Genomic DNA, 16,185 nt, shown 5'->3' on the forward strand with positions numbered 1-16,185 from the left:
GGGGGGGGGGGGGGGGGGGGGGGAGAAACCAGAGTCGTCCGTTTTGGTTCAGTGACGGTCCTTGTCAGACAGACACCTATGGCTTTGTTGGTAAAATTTCACATGATCTCTTCTGAAATTCTAGTATTTTTATAACTTACTCGGGACCAATTCAGAAGGGAAGAAGACCAATTGCCTATTTTACAAGTTTGATTGAAATCCTCCTTCGATTTCAAAACGACATTAAACAAAAGCAGAGTATACGAGCGAGCTAGAAGGACCCTACTACTTCTCGGTGACTTCTCTCATTTATTCGATCCTCTGTGTGTGTGTGTGTGTGTTCTTTTAGCTTCTAAGCATTTTAAAGTATTCACCTTTGGACGATTTTGCTTTATTTTCTTCAGTTTCCGTTCTCTTGGAATCTTACATTTCACTGTCATTCGATGATCTGAAATATCTTAATATTGATTAGGAAGGATTGAACTTTTCTATCTGGTTCAAACTCATTTATGATCCAATACTTGTTCGTTTCATGTTTATAAATGAGAATCTTTTTTAATTTGTTTTTGGTAACTCTCTTCTTCTTTTTCTAATGATTTTGAGAGATATGTTCCCTGCGTAAAGTTTATTCCTTTGATTTCTTGAAGATACAGTATATCTTGGTAACTTACAAGAGTTAGAGGTTTTGTCTTGATTCCATCAAATTCTGAGAACCTCCTTCTTAAATATCTGTGTTTGAATCGACTGTGTCGTCAAAGTTTCCTACTTTCTGATAATTTCTTTATTGGACGGACACACTCACAAATCGTACTTCACTTCACATATATATATATATATATCATCTAGTTTTTACTAACGAGCTTTACGATTCTGTTCTGTCTTTTTCCAGCTTAAAAAGTATGGATTCTTGTTGCAACTTTGGCTTGGGGACAAACACTGCCTTGGCCAAAGAAGACAGTTTCAAGAATGTAGAGAACAAATTTTGGGGTGAGAAGATCAAAGGAAGCCTCTTGAAACCTTTTTCTTCTGATTTGGGTTCCAAGAAGTTGGGAAATCGAAAGTTGAGGCCCGGTGTTGCTTACGCCATTGCTACTTCAAAGAATGCTAAAGAGGCTTTGGTAAGTTAAATGATCTGGAGTTATCAAAACATCTTATTTCTGAGGAACTTGTTTTAGTGATTTTGTTTATCAGAAAGTACAGCCTTCTATGTTTGAGAGAAAAAGAGCAGATCCAAAGAATGTGGCTGCAATCATTCTAGGAGGAGGCGATGGAGCTAAACTCTTCCCTCTTACCAAGCGAGCAGCAACACCGGCTGTGAGTGATTCTTGATCGAAACGGTTTTGAGAAAGATGATGTTTGTTGTGTAAACAGGAAGCCTTATGTTTTCTGATTCTTGTGAAAACATTATTTGTAGGTTCCTGTGGGTGGATGCTATAGGATGATCGATATCCCAATGAGTAATTGCATTAACAGTTGCATAAACAAGATTTTTGTGCTGACTCAGTTTAACTCGGCTTCCCTCAATCGCCATTTGGCTCGTACTTATTTTGGCAATGGCATCAACTTTGGAGATGGTTTCGTTGAGGTACATATATAACAATATGGTTTCTTTCAAAAATTTGTCGGTTCCCTGGATTCGATGAAACAAAAAAAAAAAAATGCAAAATCTTATTGAAACAGGTTCTGGCTGCTACACAAACTCCCGGTGAAGCTGGGAAAAAGTGGTTTCAAGGAACAGCTGATGCTGTCAGAAAATTTCTATGGGTGTTTGAGGTATGAATAACTTATGATCATTTCACTAAATTTATCAGATATTAAGGCGGTTCCTTTATGATTCTTGAACATGGTCTGAATCTGCTGATGCTTGTTATTATAGGAGGCTAAGAACAGGAACATTGAGAATATTATCATATTGTCTGGAGATCATCTATATAGAATGAATTACATGGACTTTGTTCAGGTAACATAATAATAAACACATTCCTCTTAATAGTTTGATAGTTTCAAGCTAGTTCCACTAAATAACTCTAAACACTATGCATTGGACAGTACCATGTCGATAGTAAAGCGGATATTACTCTTTCATGCGCGCCAGTAGATGAGAGGTTAGTTTCTTTTAGCTCTATATATGATGTGCGCCTTTGTATGATCTTGGTTTTAAGTTCTTAACCATTTTTAACTTGATTATAAATCTGGTTTTTGTAAAATTCAGCCGTGCATCGGATTATGGACTAGTGAATATTGATCGAAGTGGGCGTGTAGTCCATTTCGATGAGAAACCAACTGGCGCTGATCTGAAATCAATGGTACAGTTTACTTCACTTAAACTTAACAGTTTACAAATTATTGATAAAACAAATGTTTTCCTGTGAATGCAGCAAACCGATACAACTATGCTTGGACTTTCTCATCAAGAAGCTGCAGAATCTCCATACATTGCATCAATGGGAGTTTATTGCTTCAAAACCGAAGCTTTGCTAAAGCTTCTGACATGGCGGTATCCAAGTTCCAATGACTTTGGATCTGAAATCATTCCTGCAGCTATAAGAGATCACAATGTCCAAGTAAAAGAAAATTGCTTTTTCTCTTTTAAAAGAATTTCATGAGTTTTATCGCAAACGATTGAGTCAAATTGTCTTCTTTAGGGATACATCTACAAAGACTATTGGGAAGATATCGGAACTATAAAGAGTTTCTACGAAGCTAATCTTGCTCTTGTCGAGGAGGTTAGTGTGATAAAATACTCAAAGATGTTTCTAACTTTTGGTTTTATCTATGGATCCAATCTCCCAACTATTGTTCTTCATTTATGCAGCATCCCAAGTTTGAGTTTTACGATCAGAATACGCCTTTCTACACTTCTCCTCGGTTTCTACCACCCACCAAAACCGAGAAATGCCGCGTAAAACATCTCTCTCTATACGTGGAAACCTTCTTCTAAATCTCGACTCTTAATACACTAACTGGTATATGATCCACTTGATGGTTTTTTGCAGATTGTGAATTCGATAATCTCACACGGATGTTTCTTGGGAGAATGCAGCGTCCAACGTTCCATCATTGGTGAAAGGTCACGTCTGGAGTATGGTGTTGAGCTTCAGGTGTGAATCCCCCTCAATCAAAATAGGACCGAGCTCCAAGGACACTCTATTATCGTGTTGAATATACTGAGTCTGTTTTTTTTTTTTTTGTATCTTCTTTTGCAGGATACTCTAATGCTAGGAGCGGATAGTTACCAAACCGAATCTGAGATAGCGTCTCTACTCGCGGAAGGAAATGTGCCAGTTGGCATTGGCCGAGATACAAAGATCAGGTAACAAACCTAAAAAAACCTCAAAACATAAAAGATCGCAGTTTTGATTCATAAACCCTGATGATATCTTTGATTACATTGAAGGAAATGCATCATTGACAAGAACGCAAAGATTGGGAAAAACGTGATGATCTTGAACAAAGATGTATATCTTCTTCACCATTCTTGATTCTTTTTATGTGTGTGTATTTCTCTCTTTAAGATCAGTGAAGATCAAGAAGACTCTTTTGAGAGATTCAACATTCTTAACGTGAACGGTTTTAACTGATTTGTATTCCAGGATGTCAAAGAAGCTGATAGGCCAGAAGAAGGATTCTACATTCGATCTGGTATCACTGTGGTTGTGGAAAAGGCCACTATTAAAGACGGGACTGTCATATGAATGAAACAATCTCAGGACCGGACCGCCGTGTAGTGTGAAAAAAGAAAGACACTTTTGTGATTTTGTCATGTAAATTAGTAAAAAAGATCTTATAGAAGCAAAAGATTAAACTTTACCAATAAGAGTGATCTCACCTTTGATTATTCTCGTCGTTATATATATATATATAAAATAAATAAATTTATCTTATCTCCTTTGTTGTCTGTCAATCAGTAAAGCTCTATCTCTCTATATGGTAATTTCTTAGTCAAGGGTTTAAATTAACTTTGACGAAATATTTGGGGTTAAATCGAAATTTAGTTACTCTTGTCGGTGATTTTTGCGTAAATGTTTAGGGGTTAAATGGATATAGAAAACAGTTAGGGGTCAGATCAAATAGAATAGACTTTACCGGTGTACTGATTTATAAATATATTAAAAAAGAAACGACGAGGAAAAGGAAACAAATTAAAAAAAAAAGAAAAAAAGAAACGCAGATCAATAATCCCTTTCCTTCTTCATCTTCTTGCTTATTAATTTTGGTGTGTTGCGTCTTTCGTCAGATCTGCTCCTCTTTTGGGTCACCACAGCCATCATCATTACTCTCGCCCTTCCGTAAGTGCTTCGATCCTTTTGATTTCTCGCAAGTTTCTAATCAATGATCTGAGAATCTTTCCCTGTTTAGATCGTCGTTTTCAGCGATTGAGTTTTTTTCAGATCTGATTTTAGCATTTCTTCAGCTAGTTAAAGGAATCATTTCAGTCGGTTTTGATTATCCTGCTGAGATCGATTAAGCTGATAAACAGTTGTTGTTCTTTATTATTTAGCTTCAGATTACGTTTCTTAGGTTTAAGTTTTCTTTTCCCCACTCTTGAGGTTGTGTTTAGAGACGATTTCGTGCAGATCTTCGTTTCTGGGGAAAAACATTTGCGTAGATAAGTTGCTGAAACTAACGAACACTCGTAGGCCTTTTCTCAGTAGATTGATTTCATTGTGCTTTGTTTCGGTGATGAGGAAAGAAACAATTGAAGTTGTAATATACAAAGTGTGAATTTGTGACCAACCAACTGTTTTGTTTGTCCTCTAGGTTTTAAATATCACATAAGATGGATGAAAGCGGAGGTGATAGTGGTTCAGTGGCCACGCCTGTTCAACAGCGAGCACATGAGGCTTGGAGGATTTATCAGCACTATCTTGACAAGACTACTCCTCATGCAACTTACAGGTGGATTGGAACTCTTGTAGTCGCTCTTATCTACTGTCTCAGGGTTTACTACATTCAGGGTTTCTACATCATTGCCTATGGTCTTGGTATCTACCTTCTCAATCTGCTTATCGGCTTCTTGTCCCCTCTTGTTGATCCTGAGGCCGGTGGTGTCTCTGATGGCCCTACTCTCCCTACCAGAGGTTCTGATGAGTTCAAGCCTTTTATTCGTCGTCTCCCCGAGTTCAAATTCTGGTAATTCCCATGTCTACTTGTCTTATATGCACTTTACATTCTAGTATGTTTGAGGCTCTCACAACTGATCATGGTAGATCTAGAATCACTAAATATATTAGCAGTAAGCTAAATACATGTTGCATTCTATACAGTTACAACATCAGAATATGGGTTGTATACTTTAGAAAGATTGAGTTTAGAAAAAGAAAAACATAAGATACCATTGCGTTTTAGCTCATGAAGGTTAGCTACCTGCTTGTATTTGTGGTCTCAGGTACTCCATGACAAAGGCTTTCTGCATAGCTTTCCTCATGACATTCTTCTCGGTGTTTGATGTTCCCGTCTTTTGGCCAATTCTGCTGTGCTATTGGATCGTTCTATTTGTTCTCACCATGAGACGCCAGATCGCCCACATGATTAAATACAAGTACATCCCTTTCAGCTTAGGCAAACAGGTAATAAAAAACTTTTAATTGATTGCTGTTTTGAATGAATTACAAATTAATTCCTCCATTTGTGTTTACTCATGCATGTTACATTTTTCAATTGAAATTTTTATAGCTACTTCAACTTATCCACATTCATATGTTATATAGGCTTTGAGATAGTATGCTACTTCCAAAAAGTCTCTGTTTTGTTTTAGTAATAATTGTTGGTTTGTTTGGCAGAAATATGGTGGACGCAGCAGCAGCAGCAGCAGCAGCGGCTCACGTGCGGATTGATCTGACCAGTTTGCTGACCATTAGCCACCTTTTGTCTTCGCAAAAAAGAAAAGAAAACTGTTTATGAAAATCGTTTTGGACTATTTTACATTGACAAAACTATGCAGCTATAAGGAAGAATTAGAGGCAGGAAAAAAAAAAAAAAAAAACAGGATGGGAATTAAATTTGTTCGTGTTAGTTAGTTTATCCATGGGTACTACATAATTTGTTGCTTTACTAATTAGGCCCCAAACTGGAATACTTCGGCTATGCTTGGACCGTGTTGTAGACCATTGGACTAAACTTGCATAACTTGCTAAATTTGTCAGATGTTATATAATTGACAACAGCTTTTTAACGATGATGCAATACTAGTAGTGGACAACAAGTTTTACGACTAAACTTGCACTCACAGAGATTTCTAATTATTAAACCGGTTCTGAAGCCGTACATTCGAAATAAACCATTTCGTATCGATTAACTGGAGAAACAGACAGGTTAATGGACAATTATTTAAGACCCAAAATTAAAAATTGTGGAGAGACAGGGAGTGTCTGTAGTTAAGCATTAAGCTTTAGACATACTGGTTGAGGAATTCATCAACAGTAGTGTATTTGACATGAGGGTAAAGCTCAGAAGCTTCTACTCCAAAAGAAGGTTCGATTTCAAAGCTTGTGTGTCCTCCTTTCACGAAAACGCAGTGACAAAGGGATAGCATCACGTTTAGTGGAGGTGAAGCTTCTGCAACGACAAAAACACTAAACCCATCAATGGACATAGCTAAACAAAGTTGGAAGATGAAGAAGAAGAAGAAAGGTATTGGATAAAAACCTATGATCTGTTTGAGGATTTGTTCTTCTGGAACGTAGATTCTTTCAAGTGTTTTGCCAATCTTGTTCTCCCAAAGCGAGACAAGATCGTTGAATGAGTAGGTGTTCATTGGGGGCCTAACATATAAGATCTTGTTCAAGGTTCTTGGATCATCTACGGCATTGATTGTGTAAGTCCCGATGTCTTCCTCCTTGTTGAACACAGCTGCAAAACATCACCACAAATCAAAAAGACAAGAAGGGAGTAACTAGAAGGAGGATGGAGCAGAAGGTAAGATATTCCTCTGATTTTGTAATAAAGAAAACAAAGTGTTGTCGTCTAACCTTTGGGGTTTCCATCACCTAAAACGATGACCTTATCCCGTGGAGCAGAAGTAGCACCTGGCTGTGCTAGAGTTGGGAGGAAGTAGCCAGCGAAGAAGTTGCAAGAGACATAAGTGTATGGGATTCCTTCGGCCTCAATTGCTCGCCGGAGTTTTGCCTTTGTGGCATAAGCGGACTTGGCTGGGTCGACAGTGTAAACACGGTCTACATCGTTTCCAAACTCCGAGGGAAAGAATCTCTGTTCAAGACAGATGTGAAAAGTTGGAGTGGGTACAATAGCAGAGTCAATCAAATTGTTACTCAACTCTAAGAACCAATGCATTTGGTCTCACAAGTATTGGTTACCTTAACGTTACCGGCTTCTTTAATGGCAGAGATGATCTTGTACTGATGTCCCAATAGGGAGTGTCCAACCGTAGAGATGACCACATCCGCTTGCTTTATCGAGTTAACGAGACTCGTATGATCGTCGAGATCTCCCTATCCAATTTTATTTACAAAAACATAATCATGAAACCATGAAAGTAATTAATAGGAAATCATCATTAAACCAAAAAGCGTTAAGAGAGAGAGTGAGAGATACGAACGAGGAGAAACTGAACGCCGAGTTTCTTGAAATTCTCGATGGTGATCGCACGTGAAGGGCTGGTGAGCGTCGAGTTTCGAACGAGGACTAGGGTTGGGTGGCCAGATCTCGCGCTCGCTTCCACTATGTATTTCCCGATGTAACCCGTTCCTCCGATGAACAAGATTTTGCTTTTACTCGCCATTTTTTGTTTAGGTTAATGTAAACTCAGATTTCGCCGGGGAAAGAAAGGTGCATAGACCAAAAAAGAGAGCACGGTGGCGCGTAACAACGGAATGAGATTCAGAGATTGTTGATCCCAAATTTGCGGACTGTTTCTTTTGTACCCGTTAGCTTCTCCACTTCCCACTTTTGTAATTTCAAGCACTTGAAAAGAACAAAAAGACAGAGTAAAGAGGCTTTTGGAAATGACAATAGTACCCCTATAGTCGACGCGTGAGCTACTTTTTCAGTCAAAATTTGCATGCGAGTGTTTTTGTTTGTTGTTGGGTTTGGTTGGTGAAACTGGCGGCTTCGACAACGCAACTTTCTTTGTCTTAAAAGTTGCAGTAACAATAGCTTTTTGGTTGGGCCCTTTTTGAAGCCCATTTCTTAATCGTACAAACGATGCGTTTTGTACCCTCCACTTGTTCTGCAAGGATATAGCGAGCGTGATCTTCGCTGTAGTCGACAAAACTCTAGAACCGCCTATACATACATCGTCGACTCTTCTCGTTTAAGGAGAAGAATTGTGAAATATCTCGCAGAGAAGGTAAAATAGCGAATCTTGAAGCTCTTCTTGTTCTTCGATTTCTTTCCTTGCTTGTAGTTTGGAGAAAATATATATATATAAAAAAGGGATGTTTAGGAATTGAAGGAAACATCTGTTCGATTTTGTTTGTTTAGCGCCGGACATATATAAGTTTGACCCATTTGGGTTGGAATCCTTGTTTTAGGGTTCTTCGTTTCTGTTTGGCATTTGATCGACTAACTTGGTGGGCTTATTTTATTGTGGAATTTGGTCTTATTTTGTAGTTCCCATCCAGAGATGCTTCTTCCTTCTAGTGTTCTGTGTTTTACTTGGGTTCAATTTTGTTTATATGCAGGTACAAAACACTATGGAGACCCAGAATAATCAAACTCCGAAACCGGCCATGACTTCATGTAGGAGGAAGGTGAAAGATGATGCCACTTTCTTTGAGGACGTGAAAGATCACATTGATGAGTTCATACATGCCTCAATGGCTGAACACAAGACCTGTTTCCAAAAAACCATCAGCAAGGTTCTTATTATATAGCTTTTCAGAAATTGGCATGGATTTGGCCTAGTATCTTGTTTTCTGTTTAGTAGTTATCGCAGCTAGTTGTGTGTCAGACATGTACATTTGCTATAGAAGGTTTTGGTTGCAGCTTCATTTGCTGATCATCTGTCTCCCCTATAACTTCCCTAACTTAAACTCCTGCGGGTTGTTTGATTTCAGATGTTTGGATTATCAAAGGCTGTCGCAGAGAAGCAAGCTGAGGAGGCTAAGGGAGTCGAGTAGGCCTGGGCATTCGGTTAACCATTCGGTTTCGGTTCGGTTGTATTCGGTTTCGGTTATTTTGGATATAGTAATATAGTAACCATTTGGATATTTTTGAAATTTCGGTTCGGTTCGGTTCGGTTTCTTTCGGTTCGGTTTCGGTTTGGTTATTTAAATAAATAACCATAACTAACATAAATTATATTAACATTAACCAAATAAACCAAATATAACCAAAACTAACCGAATATAACCAAAATTAACCAAATATACAATAACAAAAATACAAAAAAGGGAAAAATATTGATTCAATTTTACAAAATAGTATTTAACTTTGTAAATTCAAAATAATAACATTTACATATATTGATTATTTAAAATATTTAATTGTTTTAAATCTAGAAATAATTTATATTTTAAGTTTATTTTATAGTTTTGCATAATATTAAGTATATAATATTTGATATCTTCTAGGTTTTCGGATATTTCGGTTAACCATTTAATTGTCGGTTCGGTTCGGTTCGGTTTCGGTTAGTTTGGATATAGATTTTTACTAACCATTCGGGTATTTGAAAAATTTCGGTTCGGTTCGGTTTGGTTTTTTTCGGTTCGGTTTCGGTCGGTTATTTGGTTATCGGTTATTTTGCCCAGCCCTAGAGTCGAGAGTCAATTGCCTCTTCAGACGACAGTGTCCAAGTAAAAGACTATAATGTTCTTTTTCCAGCTGGGTTTGAAGATAGTCATGTCGTTCGTTTTTCTTGTTTAACATCACATCAGGTTTCTTTGTAAATCAACTTTGTCATGGTACGATACATTCTAGCATCCCCTTTTAAAACCGCTAGTTTTGGTTTAGTTAGCTGCTGCTCTTGTGTTTCCAATTACGCCAACTGGAAAACGATGAAACCTTCAATGAGATTTAACAATAGATCAACACTTGGGTGAGTGGGTAGAACAATGAAAGCACCAAACTCTGAGGGAATCTTTTTCTAAAGCTTTACCTTTACACATCAAGAAATTGGTACACAATCTAAAAGATCTCCGAAGACGTTTGTACATGGTGTACCAATATATTGTAAACTGTTTCCCAACCTCGATATTCAAACACTTGATTAAACAACAGATAACATAGTAGCTATTAATCATACAGTATGCTATTGTACATAAAGAGTCTTACAACAAACAAACGAGACAAATAACTTGCAAAAGTACTCGCATTTAGCACAAAGATCAATAAGATATCTATATTTCTGGATTCCAACATCCAATAAAGCCTTGTATGTATGTGCTTTCATCTTAATCAGACCAAGCTGCCCCGGTACATTTACAGATTTCAAGCTTGAAGCTGCAACATAGAAGAACATGATTTAAGAACGCGCATGTCAATAATACTATCACACTTGACATATTTTACAAACTCGCCTCTCAAACTTAATATATGAATTCTGCAAACTCATCTAAGCAAGATATTGGTATAGATATCTGAATGCTATTGTTACAAGACATGCAAGAAAAAGCATCAATCATACATTCATCACAAAGCCTAGAGGACATTGGAGTCTGAAGCATACCTTTACAACCTCTCTCATGGGGATGGGGTTATCAAACAGTTACAGCTAGACATCGTACAATGGTGGAAGGAGTTTTCAACGTCATTACAGTATTAGACCACAGGACCGTCCCCCAAATCTTTCCTCCTCTCTTTTCCAAACTGATCTCTGTGCACAAAATTTCAGATGAACCCTTGTTAAGGTTAAATATAATAGCAAGGTTCCCATCAAGATTGGACATTCTAGAACCATCACGCTTGTCAGGAAGACCATCGAGACCCTTCAAGCGACCCCAAACCCTGGCAACTGGATCAAAGACCCATATTTTATTCTTGCTACCAAAAGTGTAGACCCTGCCATCAATGACGCAAGAGCCCACACTCCATTGTGTGTCAAGCAACTCATCACTCTCCAAACTACCTTCTTTAGGATCATAAACAAAGCTATTCTTCCTATCCATGATGTATATCTTATCATCAATCACAAAGCTTCTTATGGTTAAGTCGTGAACGTTCACATTACGAACACCAGAAACAGTCTCCCAAGTTTGAGTCTTGAGGTCAAAAGCCTCCACCCAATTCAAAGACAGAGGGTCACAACCCCCGATCACATAGAGTTTCCCGCCGACAATACCCACGGCGGCGCAGCCACGCGCCTGCTTCATGCTAGGGAGGTAGCGACACGTATTGGATGGACAGTGAACGACAAACCCAGTGGAGACCAATTCGTCATCGATGCATCCACCGAGGACGTAAATCTCAGAATCAAGAGCGACCATAGACATCCCCCAGCAAGGAACCGACGGGAACGACGGAATCGGAACTAATCTCATATGGCTAATCGAATCATTTCCGAAAGGTTTGAAATTGAGAGTGTACCATCGAGGAGTCTCTGTAGCGTGAGATCTGAGAGCCACATAGAGAACGCGTTCAGTGCATCCAAGTGCAGACCGATCGACGTAGATCTCCGGCGAAGCGATGAGACGCCTGAAGGTCTTGCAGACGAGTGAAATCACCGGGTAGTAACATCTCGGCAAGCGGGCTAAGCAGTTCAGAATGATTTCATCTGGAAGTAGTAGCAGAGAAGACGACGAGGGCGGCGCCGAAACAAGCTGTTTCTTTCGCGGTGGTTCTTCGGCGATTGAGCTTACGTAACTCGAACTCGCGGCGGAAAGAGGCATAACCGCCGCTCTGGAAATGTCAATCGCGAGAGAGCAAACGATAATTTTCCCGTTTCCTTATCTTTAAATCACCCAAATGGGCTAATTGTCAAAACAAATACCCAAATGGGCTTAGGCCCACTATATTCCTATAGAGGCCTCAATGTGCAAATTAAATTCTATTAAAGGGCTATCTATCTTCTTCGCAAGCATCAAACTTTCCCGCCATGTCTGGGTTTTCGTTTAATAAAAATCACCAATTCATAAACCCTAGTAAGTAGAACGGTTCCTGGATTGGATTTAGCAGCTAATTCAAAAGCTCGCGATTAGTAATGGCAGATTTGTGGAGGTATGTTTTTTACGCTATAGTTATTAATACTAATACAACAATGATTCATGATGATGATGATGGTCTTTTCATTACAAAGAAACTATTTTTCTTTTTTTTTTTTTCATTACAAAGTAAAGAACCTTACTTAATACAGCTGCTTCAATTGTTAAAATTGGGGATTCGAAGGAGGATATAGATTCCTCGAAGTTAGCGTTAAGCTTTTGGGAGTAACATTACATAGGAAATAGGAATATATATATATATATAAACATTGATTCGTCATTGACATGGTTGAAAGAGAAAAATCGGAACGGTGTATCCTCTTTTATTCTCAATCTCAATGGTTTTTGATTCACTGCAGTCTCATGTTTCTCATCCTGCATATCAGAAAAAAATGAATTTGAATTGAATTATGGTAATTAGAGTATATATTATTAAAAATGATAGCTTTCTTTGAATTGTTTTTTTATCCGATCCATACCTTTTCTCCTCCTGATTCAGCCTGCCATTGGTGCAGCCACCACTAGTCCTGTAGTTTGGGAATGGGACATGACCGTTCTCTATGTTGTTTATATCTTGCACCAGGAGTTCATAGTGTCTTTTTACCTCTTCTGTTGTTTTTCCACCCACTACTTTGGCTACATTTTGCCAACGGTTAGGAGTGTCCTGGTCGTAGGTAGCTAGAGCCTGCTCAAAGGCTTTGTTCTGCTTAGCGGTCCACGATCCAGAGCTGTGAGAAGACATTGAGCTTGATGCCATTGTGACTGGTTTGATAGAGATTTTTAAGTGTGAAGAGATTACAAGTCAAGAGGATGAGATGATATGAGTACAGATGTTGCATTACGCATCCTATATATAAGGTGAGTTTAGGTAGTGCCAGTTGTTGCAAATATCTTGCAGAAAATGAAGAGAATTTTAAGTCCTTGTCTCCATAGGAATCATCGACCAATGAGAAATAAGATAATATCTGCAAATTTATGGTGGAGATGAGTATCTAAAGATCCTAACTTATCACTAATATTTGGTTCTAAGTTTATTTACTTCCATATTTTGCTTATGATGCTTGGCAGATGAGATATCACCTATATGTGTATTTACTGCTGTGATTACTTACGTTCATGACTTCTTGATTGAGTTAGAGAGCAGTTACGTCAGAGAAGGTTCTCTCGCATTTAATTCTAGATTAAGCTTAGAAACTTTTCATCTAATTTGTGGAAAACTCTGGCCTAGAACAGTAAATCTCCTATTATTCTGGTAAACATTGACTAGACAGTAAAATATCTACTGACATCAACTCTCTCGATATTTTGATAGGATAACTTGTATCCACAAAACAAGAGATGGAACTTTTCATGGGTTCACCATTAGCTATAAGGTTCTCTCTTGAATTAAAGTCCTTGCAGGAAAGTTGGGGGGTATCAAACTTTCTTGTTGATTGGACCTCAGGGGATACTCTGTCTTAAACACCATATCAAGCTAGTTACAGCAGATACACTTCTCCGTACAATGATGTAGAAAAGGTCAACTCTTGAAGTTTGGCTACCATGCTTTTCTTGGTCATCTATATTACTATTTGCATTTTGGTCCTCAATTGGTTAGCCGATTACTTTTCTTGGTGCATATTGAAATTTCTGTAGGTTCTTCATGTCAAAGATTTGTGACTCTGATTGCATTTTAGTCGTTAACTGTTGTACCTATCACTTCTTTTTGATGATCAGTTGTGCACCTGCTAAGTAAGAATACCAGGCATTGGATGTGCAGATAAATTATTTCCTGAGACTAATATTTTCATTTGGTCTATTGGAAACACCGGGCGTTTTCAAAGTATTATGGGAGATAGAAGACCAGACTTGTCTCTTCAATCATAAATCATGTCAGGTTAGTTATCAGAAATCCCAAACTATAAAATTCCATAAATGGTACAAACTAACACGGTATAATGCATGAACGTATATATTCTTTATCATGCTTACATTTTAGTCTATTTCTTTGATGTACACCAATATATGCCCATACCAGATATTTCCATTTGTTGTGGTACAAATTTTACCACAAGGTTTAGGTTTTATTCCTTGCTAGATATGGCTGTTCTGAGAACTTAAGAAACTGCCATGGTTTTGGGATAGGGAATAAACTACTTTATAAGAAAGTGCAGACCAGAACAAAGAATATATTAATCATGAGACTGGTAAAACAATATATTCCAGAGATATATGGCTGCTAGTTGCTATAGGATTCTGCAAGTAGGCATTCACAGTATATATTTTGCTTTCCCCTAGGTGTTAAAATGGTAGAACATCCCTATCTGACTTTCAGCTTTGGGTAAACACCTGAGGTATTAACGTAGAAGAAGAAAAATGTTTAAAATGGTTGTTTTTTACACAATATGGATACTCTGCAATCTGCATCTTACTTTTGTGACATGAAGAGTTTACATTGCGTAAGATTTGGTGGATTTTATTCCATGTCCACAGCCTCAAGTTGCATTTGTTATAATGAAAAGTACCGGCCATTTATGATGAAACACGTTGCCTAGCTCGCGATGATTGGCGTAAATGATCACAATAGCTTTTCAAGAATATGTAGGAAAGAGAAAGGAATTAAAGGGGTTATACTATATTCCTCACCTAGTGGTTGCTCCTTTTGCAACTTGACGAACTAAATCCGATCCTGATGTAATCTTTGGTTCCCTTGTACACTTGGTTCAACTAATACTGATTCTATGGGTTTACTATAGAGGATCAACTACAATTTTTTTAATGCAGTTGTAGGAGCAAAAATGCAGAGACAAAGAAGCAGAAATCTTCTTCTTTTGGTAATCTTTGATCATAACATGTTGGGATTCTTGTTTGTGAACTACGTTTTGATGCGAGATGATTACAATGGCTACCTCAAAGACTGTAGACCGTTAATCTGTAAAGACCTTGGAGTTGGCTTGTCGTTCTCAGTGCGGCATCAATGAATTGGTTTCTTCATTTGTCACTCTGTTGCAGGTTCAAATCATGTTCATCTTTTGCATTTGAGACAGCCGCCGCAAAGCTTACTCAGTTTTACGTCAACAGATGATTCTAATTTGTACCTTTGGCCACTCGATCAGAGGCGCCTCAAGTATGAAGTTGTGTGACTACATTATTCAAGAGCAATCAAGTTTCTCTCTGATCAGTATCTTTGAGTTGGTATAAGAAGCAATCTGTGTAAATTGTAACCAAATGTCCATAGGCATTTTAACCACTAAGCATAAGGGTCACCAATTTACGGTCGCTTCAGAATATAAGCACTGGGGACATAAATTGACTTACTCTTAGCTGCCAGCTCTTGTAAATCCATGTAATAATGTTATGGGACAGACGGGTTTTTTTCCGGCTTCTTGAGTTATATGAAATATGGCAGCCAAAAAAGGCCTCGATAGTTATGTAAATGTAGATTGTAAACATTCGATAAGCCTCCACACATTTTGTCAATAGAGATATTTGGAAATTCTTTTGGGACGTAATCATTACTTTCCACTTTGGAAATGTAGAAAAGTATATATAGGGATGACCAAATAATTAAAGATACTTTTCACGGTCCAAATGATGACGAAAGGAAAGAGAATATTCGTGGAATATATCTTTTCTTTATGTTAATCCCAATCTAAGCAATCATTATTTTGTATCGGCGCAATATTGAAATCGTGCAACCAACGTTCTCCGATCAATATATAAATAAAAGCTTAAGCTGCTGATAGCTCCATACTGTCAAATTGATAGTCAACAAGTAAATTATTTATGATCGGAATGAAAAATGTCAAGTCTGGGTTTAGGGGAAACTTATAATTTTAGTGAACAACAAGCGAATTAACAACTCATTCAAGACAAAGACGACTTCTTAAACGATATGTTTTCATCAAAAAAGTAAACCAAACGACCCAGAATCAAACCAACCCAACGAGGTGACACAGAACCAAATCTAAACCAAACACAGAGCAGCACCAAACCACACTATCTTGGATTACCAGCCGCCGCCACCGCTTCCTCCGTAGCCACCATCACCTCCTCCGTAACCGCCGCCACCTTCACGGCGACCACCACCACCGTATCCACCTCGGCCACCGCCGCCTCCGCCAGATCC

The 16,185-nt window shown here is 38.2% G+C and overlaps 5 protein-coding genes and 1 pseudogene across 6 annotated transcripts; 2 read left to right on the forward strand and 4 right to left on the reverse strand.

Annotated features, from left to right (window-relative positions):
* LOC104720835 (glucose-1-phosphate adenylyltransferase large subunit 3, chloroplastic-like) lies at positions 28–3,817 on the forward strand. Of its 2 annotated transcripts, none has more exons than XM_010438732.2 (15): positions 28–274; positions 869–1,097; positions 1,171–1,293; positions 1,394–1,564; positions 1,660–1,752; positions 1,856–1,939; positions 2,029–2,084; positions 2,192–2,285; positions 2,358–2,543; positions 2,625–2,705; positions 2,795–2,881; positions 2,976–3,080; positions 3,186–3,292; positions 3,377–3,437; positions 3,573–3,817. In XM_010438732.2, the coding sequence occupies exons 2-15, from the start codon at positions 879–881 to the stop codon at positions 3,672–3,674; spliced, it is 1,569 nt and encodes a 522-aa protein (XP_010437034.1). In that variant the 5' UTR covers positions 28–274; positions 869–878; the 3' UTR covers positions 3,675–3,817. The 2 variants fall into 2 exon arrangements, with proteins under 2 accessions (XP_010437034.1, XP_010437035.1); XM_010438733.2 differs by having other exon boundaries at positions 1,180–1,293.
* Positions 4,124–6,117, forward strand: LOC104720836 (protein RER1A). The gene is made up of 4 exons (XM_010438734.2): positions 4,124–4,268; positions 4,741–5,112; positions 5,369–5,549; positions 5,763–6,117. Exons 2-4 carry the CDS (start codon positions 4,760–4,762, stop codon positions 5,814–5,816), a joined length of 588 nt encoding a protein of 195 aa, XP_010437036.1. The 5' UTR covers positions 4,124–4,268; positions 4,741–4,759; the 3' UTR covers positions 5,817–6,117.
* Positions 6,213–7,895, reverse strand: LOC104720837 (isoflavone reductase homolog). Its single transcript, XM_010438736.2, has 5 exons — positions 7,538–7,895; positions 7,296–7,430; positions 6,951–7,188; positions 6,628–6,831; positions 6,213–6,537 (listed from the first exon to the last, which is right to left on the reverse strand). The coding sequence occupies exons 1-5, from the start codon at positions 7,718–7,720 to the stop codon at positions 6,371–6,373; spliced, it is 927 nt and encodes a 308-aa protein (XP_010437038.1). The 5' UTR covers positions 7,721–7,895; the 3' UTR covers positions 6,213–6,370.
* Positions 10,109–11,808, reverse strand: LOC104720838 (F-box/kelch-repeat protein At4g39240-like). The gene is made up of 2 exons (XM_010438737.2): positions 10,607–11,808; positions 10,109–10,380 (listed from the first exon to the last, which is right to left on the reverse strand). Exon 1 carries the CDS (start codon positions 11,763–11,765, stop codon positions 10,638–10,640), a length of 1,128 nt encoding a protein of 375 aa, XP_010437039.1. The 5' UTR covers positions 11,766–11,808; the 3' UTR covers positions 10,109–10,380; positions 10,607–10,637.
* Positions 12,239–12,927, reverse strand: LOC104720839 (protein RADIALIS-like 1). The gene is made up of 2 exons (XM_010438738.2): positions 12,557–12,927; positions 12,239–12,452 (listed from the first exon to the last, which is right to left on the reverse strand). Exons 1-2 carry the CDS (start codon positions 12,832–12,834, stop codon positions 12,428–12,430), a joined length of 303 nt encoding a protein of 100 aa, XP_010437040.1. The 5' UTR covers positions 12,835–12,927; the 3' UTR covers positions 12,239–12,427.
* Positions 15,818–16,185, reverse strand: part of LOC104720840 — a 1,169-nt pseudogene continuing 801 nt past the window's right edge.

The sequence above is a fragment of the Camelina sativa genome, chromosome 11 (genome assembly GCF_000633955.1).
Source record: "Camelina sativa cultivar DH55 chromosome 11, Cs, whole genome shotgun sequence".
Classification (NCBI taxonomy): domain Eukaryota; kingdom Viridiplantae; phylum Streptophyta; class Magnoliopsida; order Brassicales; family Brassicaceae; genus Camelina; species Camelina sativa.

Bases quoted from the DNA above. Each gene is read 5' to 3' on its own strand.
- LOC104720835 (XM_010438732.2), top strand. From the start codon at position 879: ATGGATTCTTGTTGCAACTTTGGCTTGGGGACAAACACTGCCTTGGCC. The intron at 2,286-2,357 runs GTACAGTTTACT...CTGTGAATGCAG, and splicing joins GCGCTGATCTGAAATCAATG to CAAACCGATACAACTATGCT. The intron at 3,081-3,185 runs GTGTGAATCCCC...CTTCTTTTGCAG, and splicing joins AGTATGGTGTTGAGCTTCAG to GATACTCTAATGCTAGGAGC.
- LOC104720836 (XM_010438734.2), top strand. From the start codon at position 4,760: ATGGATGAAAGCGGAGGTGATAGTGGTTCAGTGGCCACGCCTGTTCAA. The intron at 5,113-5,368 runs GTAATTCCCATG...TTGTGGTCTCAG, and splicing joins CTCCCCGAGTTCAAATTCTG to GTACTCCATGACAAAGGCTT. The intron at 5,550-5,762 runs GTAATAAAAAAC...TTTGTTTGGCAG, and splicing joins CTTTCAGCTTAGGCAAACAG to AAATATGGTGGACGCAGCAG.
- LOC104720837 (XM_010438736.2), bottom strand. From the start codon at position 7,720: ATGGCGAGTAAAAGCAAAATCTTGTTCATCGGAGGAACGGGTTACATC. The intron at 7,189-7,295 runs GTAACCAATACT...TGTCTTGAACAG, and splicing joins AAGAAGCCGGTAACGTTAAG to AGATTCTTTCCCTCGGAGTT. The intron at 6,538-6,627 runs GTTTTTATCCAA...TTGTCGTTGCAG, and splicing joins AATCCTCAAACAGATCATAG to AAGCTTCACCTCCACTAAAC.
- LOC104720838 (XM_010438737.2), bottom strand. From the start codon at position 11,765: ATGCCTCTTTCCGCCGCGAGTTCGAGTTACGTAAGCTCAATCGCCGAA.
- LOC104720839 (XM_010438738.2), bottom strand. From the start codon at position 12,834: ATGGCATCAAGCTCAATGTCTTCTCACAGCTCTGGATCGTGGACCGCT. The intron at 12,453-12,556 runs GTATGGATCGGA...TCTGATATGCAG, and splicing joins CTGAATCAGGAGGAGAAAAG to GATGAGAAACATGAGACTGC.